Consider the following 22303-nt stretch of genomic DNA (forward strand, 5'->3'; position numbering starts at 1 on the left):
TGTGGGCTTTTGCTCTAACCACTGGGAACACCGGTCAGGGCAGAACTCCCTTTTAAAAAAAGATATAAAGAATGCCTTTTCTAGTGGAAAACCTGAGGAAATTTTAGGCGAACAGATTAGCTGGAATCTGTACCTTTCAGTTCTGGAACTCCCGATCCAGGTGCCTTGCTGAGATGCAGTGGGCAAGAACCTGAGGCTGAAGACTGTCCAGGCTGTCATAGGTGCCAACTAATGGGATCACCAGGCTCTCCTGGATTTGACATGCGACTTTGAATATCACAACTCGGGGGCTTGTTTTTCTTTTGGTGTAAATTAGTGAACTCAGGAGCAGCCTTCATAGGATTTAGGATCGGAATTACATATTTGAGAATTTTACTGAAAATCATATACTCCTCCACGGGGTTCTTTTCTTACGTTTTCCTGACATATGCAGTGGACCCACTGGGGACTGGGATGGCACAGAACACCCCAGCAGTGTAGTGATTTGACATTTTGGTTTTAAATGCTCTTGAGCTTTACAAAGACGTGTGGGGTGTGGAGGCTGGTTTAAAACAAGGATGGTAGAAATCGACCAGTTTTAATGGGGGAGCTGATGGACTTGTCTGCTCTCTCCTGCCCCCCTTCATTAGGGGCAGGAGGAGAAAGGACTCATCATATTCCCTGAGATGATCTTAAGGAATACTTTTTAAAGACCCAAATATCTTAAGTATTCATAATGGAAAAATGTATCTATGAGACCCAATGACTTGAGTTTGCTAGTCCCAGGAAAGGTCTGTTGGCCTGGTCTGCCACCTTGTGGCCATTTACAGAATTGTCTTACCCTACACAGGCATGAGTTTCTTCTCACAGCTCTGAACACCAAGATTGAAAACTCCTTCCTTCCTTCCTTCCTTCCTTCCTCCCTTCCTCCCTCCCTCCCTCCCTCCCTCCCTCCCTCCCTCCCTCCCTCCCGTGATTCACAGGATTTCACTCGAAGTTTGTGCATACCACCAGCCCTGCAGGAATGTTGCCCTTCTTTCTCTGCATCCAGTGCATTCCCTGTGGAGCTTCAGAAGCAGGTGTTTTTGCTGGTGGTGGCAAACGGCACCAGGTGTCACACCATAGGGTTAGACTGGACCTTGGTGCAGCAACCTTGGTGCTCGAGTTCTGGCTAGGAAAGAATTCAGAGCCAAGACTCAAACTATAAGAGAAAGCTTATTTAGAAAGTCCCAGAGGTAGAAGAAGTGAGGAGTAGAAGCAGTGGGCTGAGGAAACAAGTTACAGAGGCAAAGGAAGGGCCCTTGGAGCTTAGGAGAGAGGAAGGTAATGGTCATGACCCTGAGGGGTAGGAAGAGGGGGAGGGGAAAGGCTTGGGTAGGCTGTGCTCCGGGATCCCACAGGCTTTTATGGGTGGGGGTTTTAAGGGAGGGTCTTAATAGGATATTCATCAGCTTTCCAGGTGTGTCCTTTCATGGTCATGGTCTCCACTGATTGGTCGCTGCCAGGGTCATTAGTCAACTTGGTCCTGAGGTCGGCACTGGTGTCTCTTGTCTGGTTTTGCTGCTTTTCTGGTCCTGGAGCTGAAACACAACTGAGGCCTCGATGTTTTTGATGCAGGTCAGAACCTCATGGTCCTGGGGGCTTGATGCTTCAGGGCTATTCTCCAGTCCTCTTTTTGTTCCCCCAAGATTGTCTACCACATGACCAGCACCATGCCAGGGGGAAAGAAAGGTCGGGGAGGGTCTGAGTGATAAGAAAGGCCAGAGGATCTAAACCACATGACCAGTGAGCCAGTAGGGGAGGAAAGGTCACCCTGGGGACGAAGTCCTTGTTTTCCCAATTTTTCCCCTTGCAAGTCATCTGGGGCTTTCCGCCCTGCTGACCTTCCGTCCCTGGCTCAGCGTCCTTGCTCTGCTCTTGTCTGCCTAACTGCCTACCACAGGTGGATGTGATGTTCTTGAAACAATGCTGACAGACAGTGTGCTCTGGAGGCAATAGGCACCCACTGCCCACCAAACCTGATAGGATTGCTAAAGCGGACTATCTAGGGCAGCGGTTCTCAACCTGTGGGTCGCAACCCCTTTGGGATCCAATGACCCTTTCACAGGGGTCGCCTAAATACATCCTGCATATCAGATATTTACATTACGATTCATAACAGTAGCAACATTACAGTTATGTATGAAGTAGCAACGAAAATAATTTTATGGTTGGGGGTCACCACAACATGAGGAACTGTATTAAAGGGTCGCGGCATTAGGAAGGTTGAGAACCACTGATCTAGGGGCTCGTTATATGTTTTATATAAATAATTCATTTAACTTCTTTGGCTAGAGATAGTCACATCTGAAAAGGGTGGATTAATTTATAAAGATTCTGATGTATATACATTTCAGGAATGTTTTAAGTCTATATTCTTGGTATTACTCTGTGCTTATATTAATATCTCATAGATAGTAATAAGATCAACGAGCATTTTTCAAGGACCTGTATATGCCATGTGTTGTTATGAAACTATATCATTTTAGCCGCACAGTCTAGCTGAGTAACTCACACACATGATTGGCAAGTATAGTCTCTGTACCGCAACCAGGGTCCACCTCTCCGCAGGGATGGGGATGAGGATGTAAGCTGTGCTCCGTTTGACACCAGAGCGCATCGCCTTCCCACTATCCTTCTTAGGATAGTTGTTTTATATGTTTTAGCGTAGGGAAATGTGGATCTCCCAAATAAAACTTAACCTCCGCGGATACAACGTCACTGGCAGACTCCTGCTTCCTCCCCCGATTGGCTGCAGACAGGAGTTTGAGTCTTGGCTTGGCTTTTTCCCTCCTTTTACATAATGTTCAAGACATAACTCTCTTGGTTGCTTGCTAGTGATATTTGGTCAAGGGCGATAAATGAGTGTACTTTTTGGCCTTTGCAAGAGAGAGTAAGTTGGCACCAGTACCGTTCCTCGTCCCAAGACTGCTGTTACTTAAGAAAAATCTTTCTCCTCATGTTTAAGTCCAAACCACTGAAGTCTCCTTCCGCCTGCTACTTGTACCAGCCTTGGCCTGACTCTCTTTGATGATTGAAATACAATCTTTTCAAACGAATGAATCTTTTTTTTTAATGTATCTTGTAATGGGAACACTGTACCTTTTGTCCACTTAACTTCTGATTATCGTTTAAGCACAGCGCTTCATTTCTAAAACAGACTCATTTCAAAGGAAAAGCGAGGCATATTTTTCCCCGAGTACAGTGCATTGTTTGCCGAGGCCGCAGAGAGAGGGTGGGTGTGCCGGCTCCGCTTGTGGGGAAGGAGGTGGGGGACACTTGGCCCCTCTCTGCTCCCCCGCCAGCAGAATACACTGTGCTGTGGTGAGCGAATCCCCGACGCTGGTGAACAAGTGAAATTAAAAGCTCGTTGTAAGTGAATTACAAGTTTGGTCTGAGGCCTGCTACCTTCTGAATGAGTCTCTGAGGAGACATTAGACGTGGGAGGAAGAGCTCGCCATGCAGAGAACATTCCCTCCGGCTTGGATGTGCGTGCGGAGTTCACAGACCTGGGCAGGAGGGTTAATGAGGCGGCGAACAATCACGCCCCTGACAGAGGGGGTGCTTTTGGGTTTTCATACATGGTTTACATGTGGGGCCAAAAAATGCCCCTTTTTTTTTTTTCATGGAAAACTGCATTTCTTTTGGCCTGCCAATATCTTTGTCTGCTGGGCTCCATTGTTTTTGATAACTTTAATCTGCTTTCAAGTAGCATCTGTTTTTGAAAAATAAGGATGTCCTTCCTAGGCGAGAAGGAAAGGCTTATTGTTCTTAAAAAAAAGCCCGACTTCCTGAGGAGAGGAACCTGTTCCTGTTTGTCCCGAGGGCTGGAGGCTTATTTGGGGGAACATTGCTCACGTTTTTGAGGGTTATTTAAAATTGTGACAGTCACGTGAGCTCCGCTCCATTCGTCCCGGGAGGTGCGGGTGGGGAGGCTGGGGAGTTCTTAGTTTGCATAGCATAGTTTCCTGACAGAAGTGGAAGCTGGGACACGTGAGGTGATTTAGCTCTGCAGTGGGCCTCTCTTTCTCTGCAGCCAAGATAGGGGAAACGTAACTTCACTCTGTGAATGCCTCTTGTTGGTGTAGAGGGAAAAAATAGGATCCAAGAATAGAACTTCCCGAAGGCCATGCATTTCTTTGTTCAGCTATAGAGAGAAAACTCCTCTTCTGTCGTACCTAGTTTTCATCGGAGGTTACCAATTTCAGGTGGCTCTGAAGAGCAAGACTTCCTCCGCGCCTCACGCTTTGGCCTGTGTGTTTGCTGGCTGGGGAAAGGCAATTCTGTACCAGCGTGTGGGTTATTTTAATAAAGGCCAACCGTTAGGGGGGAGTGAGGGTTGAGGCATCTGTGTGAAAGGAGGGGTGGTGGTAGTTCCCCGCTTTGCAGGGCTCTCATGCCCTCAAATCTCTCCCCATACGCGGCTGATCTTGGTTGTGCTGCCTTCGATCTCATACCACTTAGAGATTTGTTTGTGAAACCCGAAATGTGGTCAGGTCCGACCTCTTGGTCTTGTAAAACCAAAGAATGGATTCATGGCCAAAGTGGTGGGAAGAAAACAAAATTTATTGGGGGGGGGAAAACAAAGCTTAGGGGGGATATACGGCCCCAAATGGGTTACCGCTTAAGCTCTTTGTCTAGGGAATATTCATATACTCTGGTAGCTTCTGATTGGTTCCTTCAAGGAATTCTGGCAATATCCAATTATATTGAAGTTCAAGTTCCCGCCTATGGGAGGACCTGATTGAGGACTGCCACTTTATGTCCAACGTAACGTCACTGTTCCCACCTAGCCGGGTCAAGTGTCAAGTCCTGTCCCTCCCTTCCCCCCCCCCCCCAAGCCAGGTTCCTGCCCAGTTAGTTCTAGGTCTTTTGTTTGCCTCCATGTCTGACTTCTCTTCCCCCTGCCTCCACGTGGTCCCTGTCCCTGACTGCCTACCTAGCCCTCTGTTTCTGTCTTTCATTTGGGCTATGGAAATGCCAACACTGGTGGATAGTTCCTGGACCCTGGAAGATTCAAGGGTCCCCGCTGACCACTCACATCCACATTTGTGTTCAGATTGTTGTCCTGTAATTGTTAGACCAGGGCACGATGCCCCAGAATGAGGCTTGTGGTGACGGGAGGCTGCTGGGCACCCTGAGAGAGGGTAGGAAAACTGATCAGAAGGCCCAAAAGGCTGTATTTGCCTATTTCAAGAAGTTGCCCAATTCGCCTTGGCCCTGGGAAAGGAGAATCAAGCTTATCTTCCTTTTTGCCTTCCATTGCTCTTTACCTTCCTTCTCATCCCTAATCCTTGTAAACCTAGTGTTTGGCTACTGGGCTCTTTAGTAGGACGAAAAACGTAGCCACAGATTCCTCCTTCCTGTAGTTTGCATTTCATTTGTTTGTCTCTAGTCAGATTTCTTTCATTCCTCCGAGTCTGAGAGCAGAGATTTCCTGATGCCTTTCCATAGCGTTTCTGCTTTTCCTACTTACCCCAAATCTGTGGTGGTCAGGTTCATGTTGCACAGTGACACGTGACATTTATGTGCTTGTTCTCTGCCATCTAGACACCAATCTCTCAGCATCCCTTTGTTAGTTACAGTTAAGAGATCTCAAGTTTAGATAGAATCTGTCAAGTCATCTCATTCGAGCTAGATAATATTGCCTTCCATGCAACAGATTCCTGTAGAGTAATGACTGCTCCCCTGGTTTATAAGCTCTTTGTGGCATAGGCCATTTAAAACAAGTTTCTCTAAGTGTAAACTTTGGATATAATTGTTCAATTCATGTAACAAGTTTATGTCTAGTTAAACATCTAAAATCCGCACATGAAACAGTGGCAAGGAATTCCCTAGTTGTATATTGTTTGAGTGGCCATACTTAAACCCATCCACCCCTACTCCCCAAACATCATGATTATGATGTGACTGTTTTAATTTATACAGGTATATACATATATATGGAAAAGCTACTTTTTAAATTTGGCCATGCAGTAATGGTATGATGCACTGTCTTTCCTTCACAGTCTTAGTTTTATAATATAGGCTTCTTGACCTTATGTCAGTAATTTATAGGTGGCAAGATACCATTATTCTCCACATTCTTATTAACTAAGAAACAATCTTATTGCATTTGCAAGTTATAATTATACATATTGTTTTAAGATAAAGGTATAATGGTGGTAGTTACTACTCACAGATATCCTATCTAATAAAGAGGGAATATGCTAATTGACTGCCATGCCCTCAAAGATGGCAGTGCCCACAGCCACAAGATGGAGTCACCCAGTCCCCTCAGCCCTTCAGCTGCTCAGGGCCGGCCCAAGGCGCAGGTAACCAGGGCCAGCCGAGGCTTGTGCTGCCGGCAGTAACAGCAGCAGAGGTGTGATGGGGGCGTTGCCTTCCCCTGATCGCCGGGTCACCTCCCGCCCCTGACGGCTCCCGGACTGTGAGAGGGGGCAGGCCGGGCTGAGGGACCCCCCTCCAGTACATGAATTTTCATGCACCGGGCCTCTAGTAATCTATATAATTACACAAATTATACATTCAAACTAGGTTCACACATATAATACTGGCACATTAACAGTTGTGACTTAACTCATATAGAAGGGTAACTCTTATACAACTATGAAACTCCATAATGTTGAGAAATAACAGACTCATGCCCTGGCCCATGTGGTTCAGTGGTTAGAGTGATGGCCCGAGTACTGAGGGTCTCGGGTCCTATTCTCGGTCAAGGGATGCACCTTGATTGCAGGCTCTATCTCTGGCCCTTGTTGGGGGCTTGCAGGAGGCAACTAATCGATGTATCTCTCTCACATTGATGTTTCTATCTCTCTGTCCCTCTCCCTTCCTCTCTGAAATCAATTAAAACACACACACACACACACACACACACACACAAGCTTTTGTATATTTCCCAAAGGCAGTTGTAATGGATGGCATTTATACAGCTTTTCTTTTAATAATGCTTATTTTTAATGTCTGAGAAAACTTGTATTTTTTTTTAAACCTGTCTTTAATTTGGTCTATAAATATAGTGACTTAGTTTGGAAGCCTTTTTTCCTGGCAAGTCTAATGATTTCTATCCTTTTTTTCTTCCAAATAGGATCTGGAAATAGTGTATTCCTATTTACATGGTATGGAAGCCTTATCAAACCTGAGGGAACACCAACTTAGGTAAGTTATTTTAACATTAATTACAATAGGATGCTAGAATTTTATGTGATTGTTTATTATAGTTAAGAAGAAGTAAAGGTAACTTACTTATGAAAACCCTGCATCTTTGAGCCCCTGTACTTGGCTTTATACATTTTATAAATTGAATTCAGTGTTATGCATAGAATAATTTTTTTACATTTGTGCCATTGTGATACCCTCTCTCCCTCTACCCCTCTTCCTGCAACCCCTCACCTGAAGTAATAAACACTACTTGGTGAATATACCAGAAGGAGTTTGTTGGCATGAATTTACAGGGAGGAGGAGCCTTTAAGATGTTTATTTGCCATCCTGGCAAATAAAAACCTACATCTTAGTGCTCAGAAACATAAGAAATGAGAATGTTTTTAACTATTCAGAGAATGGTTAGGTTTGTTATTTTAGTATGTTTTAGGTCTTTGTACTATATTTATTGCATTAAATTGCATTTATTTATTGCATTAAATTGACATACCCCTTTCTGGGAAACATAGTTTATACCATAGTTATTTTTATGTGGCCCACTCATAAATATTTTATCACTTCTATTGCACAGCTATTCCCTTATCGATGGTTACCTGGCTGAATAGTAAAAGATTAAAACATCTTATATAATTCAGTGAGTTCCTTTTCTTTCCCCTTAATCAGAACAGAAAATAAAGGACCTTGGGAAGATGGATTACACACATCTAGGACATAGTGGGAAGGTTTTGTTTCCTCTAGCTGGTTGTGAAACCAGCAGTTTTTAATTATGAAAGGAGTACTTTTTCTATATAGTTCCCCTTTAATCTTTAAACACTAATTAATTTGTGAGCATGTAAATTTCATATTTAGTTGTTAATTGAAAAATGTGTCAAGAGGATTGACTACTTCTAAAATTAAAATTTTAATGAAAATCGTCTAAATTAAAGTAGATTGCAGGTTAAGTGTTTAAAAATTCAGTCAAGTTTTATTAGAAAGGGCAAAACCACCGGGAATTTAGAAGATAGCTCAAATTAAAGCAAGAATAATTTTTAAAGCGTGTAACTTTCATTACATATTTTTTGATACCAACTACTCTAAGAAATAAAGTTAGCACCAACTGTCAATTTAATCAAAGGCAGTTAATCTTCATATGCAGATGAATGAATTAATATGGAAATATAAATGTTCGTTCTCATGCGTATAAAAGCACACACGGATAACTAGATGTAATGATTATACTGTGTGTACAGTATATGTATGTAGTTATGAATTATTTAGATACTAGAAATTCTATGCAGTAGAAAAAGAAAAATGTTAATACTTACGGGAATGTTCAAAATTACAAAAGTAGACATAATAACACAGTGAAGTTCCATCTACTTATTAACCAGCTTTAGAACTATCAATTTCCTGCTATTTCAAAGGTAAGTTTTGATTAGAAATAACTGATGAACTCAAGGGTATTGTTTAGTCTATTTATACCTTAGAAAGTCTGTTTTGGAGACTATACAGTTTTGTTTGTTGGCTTGAGTTTACAGGGAGGAGGAGCCTTTAAGATGTTTATCTTATTTTGCTTATGTTAAAAAGTCATTTGTTTCTCTTATTTGTGGAAAACATCAGCGGAAACTATCTTAAGTCCGTTTTTAGAGCAAGAGCAGAATACCCAAATGAAAAATTAAGAAATGAGGTTCACATAAACGCAGTAATTTGGATAAACTGCTTTATAATAATAACCATTTCTGGGAAAAATACATTGTATTTAGATAAGTTCCTTTGAGTTTTTTAAATAAAAGTTTTACCCCTAGGATTAAATAGAGAACAGTTAAGACTTCTACATAATACAGTTTTCCAATTTTGGGGTGGGGGGGGGGGGCGGGAAAGCAGCTCTTAATCAAGATTTCCAGTCTGTTTATTCAGTAACAGGCAGTGGAGCTGGGGGACATGACACAGGCTTTTATTGGAAAGCCTCAGCTTTGTGCACTATTGTGGCCCATTCTCATGTCCAGCAATAGATTCGGAGCAGTTGATTGACTGTGTTTCTATACGATCACACACTATGCAATGCGAAGGTTTTCAGATATTCACTTAAAAATTATATATTTTTAAACACAACATTATTTTTTAAATATTTACTCTCTTACCCCATGTGGATTAGAAGCAACATGTTGGCCAAAGGGGAAGAGGGTACTATAATTAGCAGTGGAGACCAAAATTTCTAAAAAGCAGAGTAAGTGTCTGGGGCCAGTCAGTGTTGGGAGCAAGAGCCTGCTGAACTATGCAGATACTCTCCAGCGTTACGGAGGAGTGTAATTCATACTATATGGGAACTTCAGGATCATCACAAAACAACTAAACTAGGGTTAGTATATTCTTTAGGAATTTAGTAAAGATCAACATGCTTTTGATAAATCATTCCCTAACAATGTTTAAAGATAAAACAACTTTTGGCATTTCTTTCATTTAGTAGAACATTGTCATATAGAAGATTTTATCTTTTATTTTTTTAATGGCACCAGTTAAATTATTTATCCAGTCACCAGTTACTCATTGTGTGCCTACTGTGTGTTAGACACTGATGTAGGCCATGGGGATACAGCATGTAGTAGGCCAAACTGCTGCTTTTGTAGAGCTTACATTCCTAGTGGGGCAGACAAGATGTAGGGAATGAATCAATGTTGCTTTATTCAGATGTGCTGGGCCTGGTAAGAATGGGTGCTGTGTAATCACAAAGGAGGTGGTAACATTTGAGCCGGGCAGATGGGCAAAGGTCTCTGCAGTGTAGATGGGTCTCAGATGCTCTGCCATGGGAACAGGTTTCAGGTACGAGAAGACAGATGTGATGGCAAAGTAAGATAGACTAAGTGATTATAGTACAGTAGTAAGTATAGGCTCTTGTATTCAAGATTTAGCAGTTTGTATTTTGTCCTAAAAGTGGTGGAAATTAAGAGCAGAGGTATGAGGAGATCTGACTTAACATCTGCAAAGATCTGTCTGGAAGTTATGTGGAGAATGGACAATAGGTTGCAAAAGTAGAAGCAAAAAAATCTTCAATTGTAATCCTGGGAATAGATACTAGTAGGATAATTGTGGCCCATTCTATTTTTTTTTTTGTGTGTGTGTGTGTGGCCCATTCTAGGTTTTCACAGGGGAGATGGTGAACTTGGTCAGTGTGGGAGGGTATATTTTGGAAACACATGCTGGCAGAGAGATGGGATGTGAAGAAGACAGAATTCGAGGATGAGGGCTTCAGGTTTTGGGACTAAACAGTTGGGTACTGATTGTGAGAAAGCAGATTCTAAGGGAAGAAGTTCAACATCTGTTTTGGACATTTTGAACATGAAATGGTCATGACACAGCCGAGTGCCTACCATGGTGAGAGATTAGGTCTGGGGCATTGCTGTGAAAGTTATCAGTTTATAGATTAAGTTTGAAATCACAGACTGGATGAGATTACGTGGTGCAGAGGAGAGGAGGGCTGAAGGGCCTTTCCAAAGGTGATAGATAGATAACCTTAAGAAGTCGGGTAGAGGGATGGCGTGTGGGGCACATCCAAAGGAGACAGAAAAAGTGACTAATGAATTATAAGAAAACCTGGAGATTGAGGACAGGAAGCCCGGAGAAGATACTGCTGTAAGGAAAAAGGAGTCATCGGTGCTGCTGAGAAGTGCAATGAAGATAAGGACAGAAAGGATTTCGATAGCACAGAGGACGCTGATAATGTTTTAGAGCCTTTTCTTTGGAGTTTCAGGAACCAAAAGGTGGGGGAGCAGGAAGAGGGTGAGAAAAGAGAGATAGTGTATAGACAACTGTAAAAGGAGAATTTCTGTCCCGGGGAAAGCAAAATGTGGGTAATAGCCGGAGTGGGATGCGGGTGTAAAGGACGGTGTCCCCCTCCCATACACAGTAGATGATGCTAAAATGTGTTTCTGTGTGAAAGGAGGTGATTCAGGAGAGAGGGAGAAATAGATGGTGATGGAGGAGAAGGAGGTGAGCTTTCAGGAAGGCAGGGTCTTACGTAGGAGAAGGGATGAGGTCCAGTGAAGAGGTTGGGGCAAGGGCCCTTCTTTCATTCCAACAGGAAACAAGGCAGAGCCTGTTACTTGATTTAGGACCAGCTATTTTCAGACCCATCGCTGGTGACTGTCATCCTTTCCTATGAGGAGTTCATGTAGTTCTGTCCATGAAAGAAAACTGTATGTTCAATGGTGTGTGTTCAAGACTCGATGCTGCCTCCTGGAGTTGTGCCAGTCAGTGTGAATGTTTGGAGTACGGGATTGAGAGGATAAGAAGGATCTCTAAAATAGGGTGGTGGTAGCAGGAAGAACAAGGAAAAACAGTACCCAGGAGAGTTGTTTTCAAGGGGAAAATCAAGAGCATGTAGTGTTTATTGGATTTAGCAAACGGAGGAAGGAAGATGGGTGACGGTGGAGCCCAGTGTTGCATGGACTGGAGACTCGTAGCCTCATTGACCAGAGGAGGTGTTGAAATAGTCACTTTTGTAGACAACTTTTCTATATACTAGATCCTCCACAAGAAGACATGACAACATCACTCTATTCTCCTTTGCGTTTCTCTATTTTTGGGAACTTGTACTTGGTCTTAATATAATAGGATGCTTTTTGAAGATGCTGCTCTTGAGCTTCTTTTGAACATTTAAACATTTATTCATGTTTTCCATAATTTACATAATTTTTTTCCTCAGGGATGAATCAGCTGAAACAACAGTTCTTCAGAAGTTGTAAAGCCTCCATTTAGTCATTAGTCATAAAAATACTGAGTTAATAAAAGCCTACTTTTGTCTGAAATGCCATACTGTTAAAGTAACATTAATGTTGAGCTGTGAATGAAATCACCACTTTTATAATTACTAGGTTTTCCTTTCTAAGGTTCCTTCTCATTTTTGGTTTACTTTGGAGAACATGAATCTGTCTAAATGTCATTTGCAAAGTATAAAAAACACACATATAAGTTTGTTCCCTATAAAATAAATGTGACAAAGTTGACATTTAACAAAATGTTTTTTTTCTCCTAGCATCTGTTTACCAGATTTTATTTTATTTTATTTTATTTTATTTTATTTTATTTTATTTTATTTTATTTTATTTATTTTATTTTATTTTTTATTTTATTTTATTTTATTTATTTTAATTTAATTTAATTTAATTTAATTTTATTTATTTTATTTTATTTATTTTATTTTATTTTATTTTATTTATTTTATTTTATTTATTTTATTTTATTTTATTTTATTTTGTTAAGCTCGGCAACCAAACATATTCATCTTGAGGCTAGTAAGTGACTGTAACAAGCTATAAGTAATCTTACCTTTCTGGGCTACAGGGCTCATTTGTGCTTTTAAACTATTGGTGTGTTTTTTTCATGACAGATGTTGAGCTCATGTCTTTCTTTTGCAGGTTAATGTGTGAAACTGTGAGATATGAAAGACACGAAGCAAATGAAGTTTTATACTAGTAGGTGTTTCCTTTCCCTTTGTATAATGTAAAACTCAGTAACTAAAGACTTTTCTTAAAGAATCAAAGAAGTAGTAGTACCAGCTTGTTGTGTCAACATTACCTTATTTTTGCATTAACTTATTTTTCATAGTTTAGAAATGTGAAATATTTCAGCTATTTCTGACAAAGCAAATGTTTATAGTTCTTTGCTGATAACTTCACATCTGTAGCTGTACCTCTCACGTGTGATTCAGAAATATTCTTTCACATTATGCAGTATTTTGACATTTTTATTATTATGAAATAAGAAGTAGTGTAGTCTTTTTAACAGAACAAAATATATATTCCCACAACTACACCAGATGAGATGTAAAGGTAGCATAAATATCATATTTTTGCTTATAATATTTCAGAAACAGAAAAATAACTTGCCCACATCTCTTTAGGCAGAGTTTCTTCTTTAAATCATACTGATTTTTTTTTTCAAGATGTGTAACAAATTTTTTTGAAAATAATCACAACTCATTTTTTAAAGAATGTGATAAACATACAGTGGGTAAATATTATGTTAGTGTATGTAAACTGTGACTTACCAGACATCTTATTTTGTTAATACTGTTTGCCATGACTGGTGGTGGTTCTGTTGACTTTCCTTCCTGTTTTCCAAAGCAGTTATTAAATAATTACTTTCCATGCCTATTTTAGGAGTATTTATTGAAGTAAATAAAACACAGCTTCTGCCATTAAGGAAGCCATAATCTCTTGAGGGAAGCAGAAGCAGAATAAAAGGGAATCAGCAACAACAAAAACTAACCAAGATGACTGAGGACATCGGCCTGTACGACGGGCTGAGGAAGTGCAGGGGAAGGCTTGGGGGAATGGGGAGCGTCTCGGAGAGGCCACTGCTCTAGAGAGACTTTCTGGGCAGAAGAAGCAGTATATACAGTGGCACAGAGAAGGGAAGGGCCTGGCTGGTGTTTTGAACACTGTGGCAGGGTTGGTATGACTGGCACTCAGTGTGGGTCAGGATCTGAGTCCAGAGAAGAGGCAGGCTAGTCATACGTGCTTGTGAATGTGGAATTAAAAAGGGGGGGGGGGCTGATTCTTTTGGCAACTGAAAATGAGTATTTCCCCCCCTCTTACAACATTTTATTGTGGGAAATTACAGATGTTCCCAATATTGGAGGCAATGGCGTAACAGACCCCCATGTACTCAGCATCCAGCGTTGCTAATTGATAGCCAATTATGTTTCATCTTTTACTCCCTCGGCCCATAACTGGATTATTTTGAAGTAAATCCAGACATAGCAATTCATTCATGTTTATTTTGTTATGTATCTTTATAAAGACTTTAAAAAAACTTGACCACGATATTATTATCAAGCTTAAAAAAATAATTCTTTATATCATGAAAATATTCAAATTTCTTTGTCGCAGAAATTTTTTTTCAATGGTTTATTTATTTAAGTAAGAGCTGAATAAGGTCCATCCATTGTGATATCTTTTAAAAGTCTCTTTTTATTTTATTTTTTAAAAAATTTATCTTTAATAAAGTCTCTTTTAATCTGTAGCTTGGTGGCCAGTTTTCCAGCAGCAAAATGACGTGGCCAAACACCTTCCAACTCCACTCATCCCCTCAAAGATACAATCTTATCTGAGCCTGTTTGAAAACGGGAAGGGTGGATTAGGTTGAGTGATGGGTAGGGCAGTCAGTAAGGAGACAGTTATGTAACCTGAGGTCACAAGTGCTTGCAGTGACTCAAAGACTGAAGGAATGGGGATATCAGGGGTGGATTAAAAAAAAAAAAAGATACAGGTGGATACATTCTAGGATGATTCACAGGTTCTAACTTATGACACTTAACCATCTAGGGGATTTTTAGCAGGGAATTGTAAACATCCTTCTAGGGCTTAAAAGAACATACACCAAATATATAAGAATAGTAAATAGTCCTAACTGGTTTGGCTCAGTGGATAGAGTGTCGGCCTGCGGACTGAAAGGTCCCGGGTTCGATTCTGGTCAAGGGCATGTATCTTGGTTGCGGGCATATCCCTAGTCGGGGGTGTGCAGGAGGCAGCTGATGGACGTTTCTCCCTTATTGATGTTTCTGACTCTCTATCCTTCTCCCTTCCCTTCCTCTCTGTAAAAAATCAGTAAAATATATTTAAAAGAAAAAGAACAGTAAATAACCAAGACATAATTAATGAGAGGACTAACACCAAGGGCAAATGCTTTTTAACACTGAAGAAATTAAGCTGTAAATAACTTAGAAATATTTGCTTCCTTTTAGGAAAAGTAAAAGCTATCAGTGGAATGGGGTGTACAGATGTCAGAGTTGGAAATCTCTGATGAGTATTACTGACGTTTATTGAAACAATCTAGTTGTAGTAAATGTCAACTTTCTGTTATTTTGTCCTTCCCTCTGAAAGGTAGTATTGATGACGACATAATAACAAACATACAAGCACTCTCTATGCGCCCCCCCCCCCCCCGTATTCTAATAAGTGCTTCAGGTGTGATAAGTTACCCACTCCTTATAGCTGTCTTGTGAGGTGGATGTCATCACCCCAGTTTTACACATGAAGGGGCTGAGGCTTTGAGAGGATGAGCAACTTGCCCAAAATCTCACTGCTGCAAGTCGGACCTGGATTTGAGCTCAGACACGGTGATTCTGCAGTCTTAGCGGTTACCCCTCTCAACAGCATTTTCTAGCCTTTTCCATGTCACCATAAAAATGGCACCAGAAAACATGATGGGTAGATCTTGAGAACATCATGCTAAGTGAAATAAGTCAGACAGAAAATGTTAAGAACCATATGATTTCACTCACATGTAGAGTATAAAACTGAAAGCAACAAATGAACAAACAAGAAAAACAAAAACTCATAGACGCAGACAACAGTATGGTAGTTCAGAGGGAAGGGGGATGGGGGTCAGTAAAATGTAAAGGGGGTCAAATATGGTGACAGAAGATTATTTGACTTTGGGTGGTGGGCACACAGTGCAGTATACAGATCATGTATCATAGACATCTACACTTGAAACCTATGTCCTCTTATTAAACAATGTCACCCCAATAAATTTAATAAAAAAAAATAGGAAAAGAAAAAAAAAGCCAACTCTTGTATACTTGTTGAGATAAGTACGCCATCTCTTCCTACTGCTGGCCTCCCCAGTGGGGGAGGGGCAGCTGAAACCCAGCAACAACTCTGCCTTCATTATCAGGACTCCCTGGCAGTTTTTATTTATTACTCATTTAACTTGAAGGTAGATTCCTGTGTCTTTAAATATACCTAGGTGAGTTTTTCTTTAAAGTCAGTTTAGATAGTGAATATGAGCTATGCTGATAATGCCAAGCCATGTTTTAGATAATCCTGAATTGAAGGCACTTAGGCAAGAGTGTGAGGCGAGAGTTGATTGGTAGCAATTGCTCATTTTTGACTAGTTAGAATTAAGTGACATGTTAGTAACGATGAGAAGACTGTGGGTGTTCAGTTGGTCATGACTTCATAAGACCCAAAATTCAGAGACTAATTGTAGATTGACTTAATCAGATTCCCACTATTTGGCCAATCTTGTGATGAAAGGTAATTGTATCATTTTCTTCTGTGATCCTTGAACCAACACGTTTCTGCCCTTACCGATTTGTGTAGGTGCAGTTTTGAAAATTAAAGAACCCTTGTATTTGTGGTGTATATAACTCTGTGATAACTAATACCACCTCTCTTTTTGGGACCTGTTATTACCTCACAGGGTAATAACTTGTCTGTTCTTGTTCTCCTTGAGCTTAAAGAACAGTGAATAATATCAAAGACGTCAGACTTTGGTTTTATGACCAAGAGATGATGACTCATTTTCCTTATTATTGTGCTGGCGACTTCTAAGTCTATGGTTTTAATAATTTCACCAGGTAAATATGATACCCTTTTGATCTACCTCTGTGCCTCATTTTTCTCATCTATAAAATGGAAACAATAATAATAGTACCTACTTTTAGTGTTGATGTGAGGATAAGATGCAATACTTTGCATAAAGTATTTAGAACAGTACATACATAGAACATGCACAAAACATTAGTTGCCAGCATCATTGTCATCGTCATCCTGATAATTTACATGTTGGTCTCTCAGTTTTTTTTACTGCTTTCAACTTTTGTTAGGAAGGAATTATGGTAATGATGCTCTGACTCCCAGAGTGTTATTGTTTTACCAAAAATCAGCAGGATGACAAAAATGCCACTTTAAATTGGTTCCAATAAAATTGGATTTTTAAAAATTTAGAATCACCCATTTAGAATCTGGTTGTATTTGTTTGCACTAGAAAGTTACATAAATTTAGTGGAACTTTATACAATGGACAAGAATATCAAGTAATTTCTCTTCCTTCACTTGTTATCTCCTATATGCTAGCTGTTTTAAAGGCTTGGGAATACTGTGGTGGATAATATGAATTCCTAACCTGAGGGACTTTAAGACATCTTTATTTAATAATTTAATCTGAAATGAACCCCCCCCCTTTTTTTTTTGTCAATCCTCACCAGAGGATATTTTTCCATTGATTTTTAGAGAGAGTGGAAGGGAGGGGGAGAGAGAGAGTAACATCAGTGTGAGAGAGATACATTGATTGGTTGCCTCCCACACATGCCCCAACTGGGATGGAGCCGGCAACTGAGGAATGTGCCCTTGACTCTTCAGTCCATGGGATGACGTTCTTACCACTGAGCAGCCTGTTAGGGCCAGTTTTTTCTTCAATGGCCATCCATCTTCTCTGTTTCAGTTTAATATATAGTTACATTTAAAGTGCTAACCTTTCCCTTCCTTCCCCCCGGCTGGTGTGGCACAGTGGTTGAGCATCAACCCATGAACCAAGAGTTCTTTGATTCTGTTGATGGTCAGGCACATGCCTGGCTTATCGGCTTGATCCCCCGTAGGAGACGTGCAGGATGTTTTTATCTCTCTGTCTCCCTCTCCCTTCCTTTTATCTCTCGATCTTCCTCTCTCTTCTTCTCTCTCTAAAAAAATCAATAAAAACATTTATCCTATCTAATAAAAGAGAAACATGGTAATTGGCGTACGACCGCTACCCTTCCCATTGGTTAATCAGGGCGATATGCAAATTAACTGTCAGCCAAGATGGCGGCCGGCAGCCAGGCAGCTTGAAACTAACACGAGGCTTGCTTGCTTCAGTGATGGAGGACTCCAACGTTCCCCGCCTGCCGCTGCAGGCCTCTGAGCTGCAAGCAACTATGTAACAAACATAGAAGCTAAACAAAACCCCAGAAACCTGCCGGACTTCAGCCAGCAGGATCGCAACATTGTAAGCAAAGGCCAGAAACCTATTTTCAGCAGCGGAGGCCTAAGAGCTGGAGCCAAGCCTCAAAGCTAAAGCTGGCCCAGAATAAAAAAAAAGAAAAGAAAAAAAGGAGTGGTTGGGAGCTTCAGTCACCCCCAGTCTGAAAACAGCCCTCAGCTCCTCACCCAGATTGGCCAGGCACCCCAGTGGGGACCCCCACCCTGAAGGGTGTGTGACCAGCTGCAAACAGCCATCATCCCCTCACCCAGGCTGGCCAGGCACCCCAGTGGGGACCCCCACCCTGATCCAGGACACCCTTCAGGGCAAACCAGCTGGCACCCACCCATGTACCAGGCCTCTACCCTATATAGTAAAAGGGTAATATGCCTCCCAGCACTGGGATCAGCGGAGCCGCGAGGCCTCCCGGCACCGGGATCAGCATGACAGGGGGCAGCACCCAAACCCCCTGATTGCCCTGCGGCTCTGTGTGTGACAGGGTGCGGCGCCCCAACCCCCTGATCGGCCCTGCTCTGGGTATGACAGGGTGTGGCGCCCCCCCCCCCCCCCCCCCGCCACGGGCCCTGCTCTGTGTGTGGCGGGGTAGAGCCATAACCTCCCCATCGGCCCTGCCCTGAGTGTGAAAGTGGCGGCACCCCAACCCCCTGATCGGCCCTGTTCTGTGGGTGATAGAGGGCGGCGCCCCAACCCCCTGATGGGCCCTGCTCTGTGTGTGACAGGGTATGGAGCCCCAACCCCCCTGATGGGCCCTGCTCTGTGAGTGACAGGGGGAAATGCCCCAACCCCCTGATTGGCCCTGCTCTGTGCATGACAGGGAGTGGCGCCGCAACCTCCCCATCGACCCTGCCTTGAGTGTGACAGGGGATGGTGCCCCAACCTCCCAATCGGCCCTACCCTGAGCGTGACTGAGGGTGGAATCACAACCTCGCGATCGCCCTGCTCTGTGTATGACAGGGGAAGGCGCCCCAATTCCCCAATCAGCCCTGCTCTGAGCCCGACCAGGGGCTGCACCTAGGGATTGGGCCTGCCCTCTGCCACCCGGGAGCAGGCCTAAGCCAGCAGGTGGTTCTCTCCCGAGGGGTCCCAGACTGCGAGAGGGCACAGGCCGGGCTGAGTGACCCCCCTCCAAATTTTTGTGCACCCGGCCTCTAGTGTGTATGTGTATATATATATATATATATATATATATATATATATATATATATATATATAAAATAAAGTACTAAAACCTTTGGTTCAGAAATTCAACCATTAAAAATGTTAAGTGTACACACACATACCCACACTGCAATATGAGTAACTCTGTACCTAAACGCCCATTTTCCACATATGTGTCTGCCTGAATGCTTTGGTTTTCTAGAGTTTTCATGCAGTTTGTTAAGTACTTTATCTCTGTTTATTGTAGGAGAGGAAATTATTCCTGCATTAGAAAGAAAAAGCTGCATTGAGGCCTACTGAGTCTTAAAGCATTTTCATTTAAATCTAAATGTGCAGTTTAGGACCTCAAGCCTCAGCTGCATGCTCATTGCCCTAGCAGTCTTTTCCCTGTTGGCTTGGTTTCCTGGTTTCACAGCAGCTTTTCCCAAATCACTTCTCTGCAGATCCACCAACCCAACGCTGCGGGCTTCATGCTCTCCCACTTGTCCTCCCGCCAGCTCTGTCCCAGCTTTGCTTTCTGCTCACAGTCCTGTTCATCTGCAGCTGCATTTGCTCCTCGCCTCTCGTCCCTCCGGCAGGAAGATGTCCATTTCCTGCGCGGGGTAGTTATTCCTGTTCTCACCTGTGCTGTCAACCTCTCCTCCTGGTTTTAAGTGATTACAAACACATTTACTACCCAGGTTGCTTAGTTATAATAATTTCTTAAGAAACAAAAATACTTCAAATGTCCTTTTCTTCCTTTTCCAGCAAGATGTAACCACTATTTTGAAGTATCCTTCTTGTCTATGTTTTTATTTATGTATTTTAAATACTTTTTTTTATTGATTTCAGAGAGGAAGGGAGAGGGAGAGAGAGAAACATCAATGAGAGAGAATCATTGATTGGGTGCCTCCTGCACATCCCTCAATGGAACCGCAACCCTGGGCATGTGCCCTGACTGGGCATCGAACTGTGACCTCCTGGTTCATAGATAGATGCTCAACCACTGAGGCATGCTGGGCTGGATTGCCTATGTTTTTGTAATTTTACTTTACTTTTACGTGTATATAAAGAAAATGGCGAAACCATTATGTGCCATTGGTCATACAAAAATAAATAATAACATTTTGTCTTTGAGCTTATCGCCTCAAGCCTCAGCAAAGGAGGGGAGAACATACAAATAATTATTAAACTTTTTGATAAGTCTGGTAATAGAAACTGTGTATTTGAGAAAAGGATTAAAATCATTAGTATCTCAAGAGCCATCTGCAAAGTCGAACGATGGAACACTTTGTTCATAGGAAATCCTACTCAGTTCAGCGTAGTCTCTCTTATGGTGGAAAAAGGGCTGGGCAGCATGAAGTCTCAAAGGGCATTGAAACTTTCGATCTGAAGTGCTGGACTCCTGAAAGGGCAGAGGGTAATGTGTTGTGAATGAGTAAAGTTATTTTCACTTTGGTTTTTGGCATAATCATATATTGGAGAGTACACGTCTAAGCCCGCCTGAAGAGTATGACAACAGTATAGGTGAACTAAAGCGAGGGCTTCAATGAGAGAGGCTTTGAGGTGCACCGACCGGATGTGATAGTAGGTTGTGGAGAGAGGGAGAAACACAGGAGGATGTTCTGTTTCCTGGTCCTATCCTTTGGTTGAATGAGGTTGCTGGGACAATGTATACAAGGAAAGAAACAGCTGTTTTTCTAGTTGGGGTCACTGTGGCTAACCCTCTGGGAATCCTTGCTAGTTGTTTCCACTGAGTTCTTGGAAATTGTGATAGTCTTCATTTTATTTCCCTTTCTGGCTTTTCTTTTTAGCTCAAGATGTGGGGCCAATAGCCCCACATTACATAGGGTGATATGAATTCTGTCTCCATTTCTCCCTGATGCCAGCAGCTTTCTTTGCGTTGAATATGGGATAGCATCCTGGGTAGTATAATGCAACCATTCTTTCTAAAATATCTCCCCAAAATCAGTGTTGATGGTACATGTAGTCTCAGTTGTAACTAACCCCCTCTGTGACCTATGTATCACCCCCCTCTCTGTGAATGGTCTTCCTAACCATTGTGTCTGGACATTTCACTGGTGTTCTTATCACCCATTCTTATTGATCATGTGATTGTCAACTTTGTGCTTCTCTGTTTTATTGGTCTTGTTATTGTTGCCCCTGTCAAGCATCGTACAGGTGCTTCTTCACTGCTGGGTCGCTCTGGCTTGTGCTAATGCTATATTGCATGTGCTCTGCCAAAGGAGGAGGATTCCCATCCTGTACTTCCAACGCCCTCCTCTTGCCATACTTTATTGGGATAAACTCAGAAAAGAACTTACTTCCGGTCCCAAATCGTTTGGATTGTACATGGGTACTATTCTTTCTGTTTCTATTTGTTTTCCTACCCCCGACTCCCAAACACTTAATTAGATGGGAGTGGTTCTCAACCTTCCTAATGCCGCAACCCTTTAACATAGTTCCTCATGTTGTGATGACCCCCAACCATAAAATTATTTTTGTTGCTACTTCATAACTAATTTTTCTGCTGTTATGAATCGTAATGTAAATATCTGATATGCAGGATGTATTTTCAGGGGTCGCGACGGCTGATTGTGGCTTATAGGAAGCCCATTATGCTAGCTCCATATCTTCTGCCCACAGCCATCTCCCCCAGTCCTGACACTATACATATACTTTTTGCTTTTGCTTTCATTAGCATTTATTTTATGCCAAATTTACTCCCAGGTCATATGATTTTGTTTCCTCAGTTTCTTCTGGGATATCTTTTTCTTCTGTGCAACCTCCTCTTCTGGTTTAGGAACCATCTGCTTCTTTTCAGTAGGACCATCTCCATGTGGCAGGGGAGCTCCTGTAGGGTTGATCCTCTCATGAGCTCTCTAAGTTCTCCACAGCATCTTTGCTCACCTGGATGTGCTCAGTGACCAGAGACTCTACATCTAAACCCTTAAGCTCTGCATTACTCTCTGTTTTTAAGCATGTGCAGCAAAAAGTCAGCACTCTTTTTGAGCCACCCATCTTGCATCCAGCCCCTCTGTTTTGGGCCTGGGCACACCTACCAACTCCACCATTGTAACAACGAATGGCACGCAGTGCTTCCTGAAGTGACGTCCTTCAGTTCTTAGTGGCTTTTCAGATATTCATACCCTTGATGGCCTGGGCAGTTTCATGAGTGTTCTCAGAATGAACACAGCCCTAGCTGGTTTGGCTCAGTGGATAGAGCGTCCGCCTGCAGATG

The 22303-nt window shown here is 42.1% G+C and overlaps 1 protein-coding gene across 9 annotated transcripts in view; it reads left to right on the top strand.

Annotated features, from left to right (window-relative positions):
* Window positions 1-22303, top strand: part of RAPGEF2 (Rap guanine nucleotide exchange factor 2) — a 241573-nt gene that overhangs the window by 64728 nt on the left and 154542 nt on the right. For all 9 annotated transcript variants that reach the window (XM_059697740.1, XM_059697742.1, XM_059697744.1 and 6 more), the window contains exons 2-3: window positions 7109-7179; window positions 12576-12632. In XM_059697740.1, coding sequence (XP_059553723.1) covers window positions 7109-7179; window positions 12576-12632 — 128 coding nt within the window. The remainder of the gene's footprint in view (window positions 1-7108; window positions 7180-12575; window positions 12633-22303) is intronic.

This window comes from Myotis daubentonii, chromosome 5, assembly GCF_963259705.1.
Source record: "Myotis daubentonii chromosome 5, mMyoDau2.1, whole genome shotgun sequence".
Classification (NCBI taxonomy): Eukaryota; Metazoa; Chordata; class Mammalia; order Chiroptera; family Vespertilionidae; genus Myotis; species Myotis daubentonii.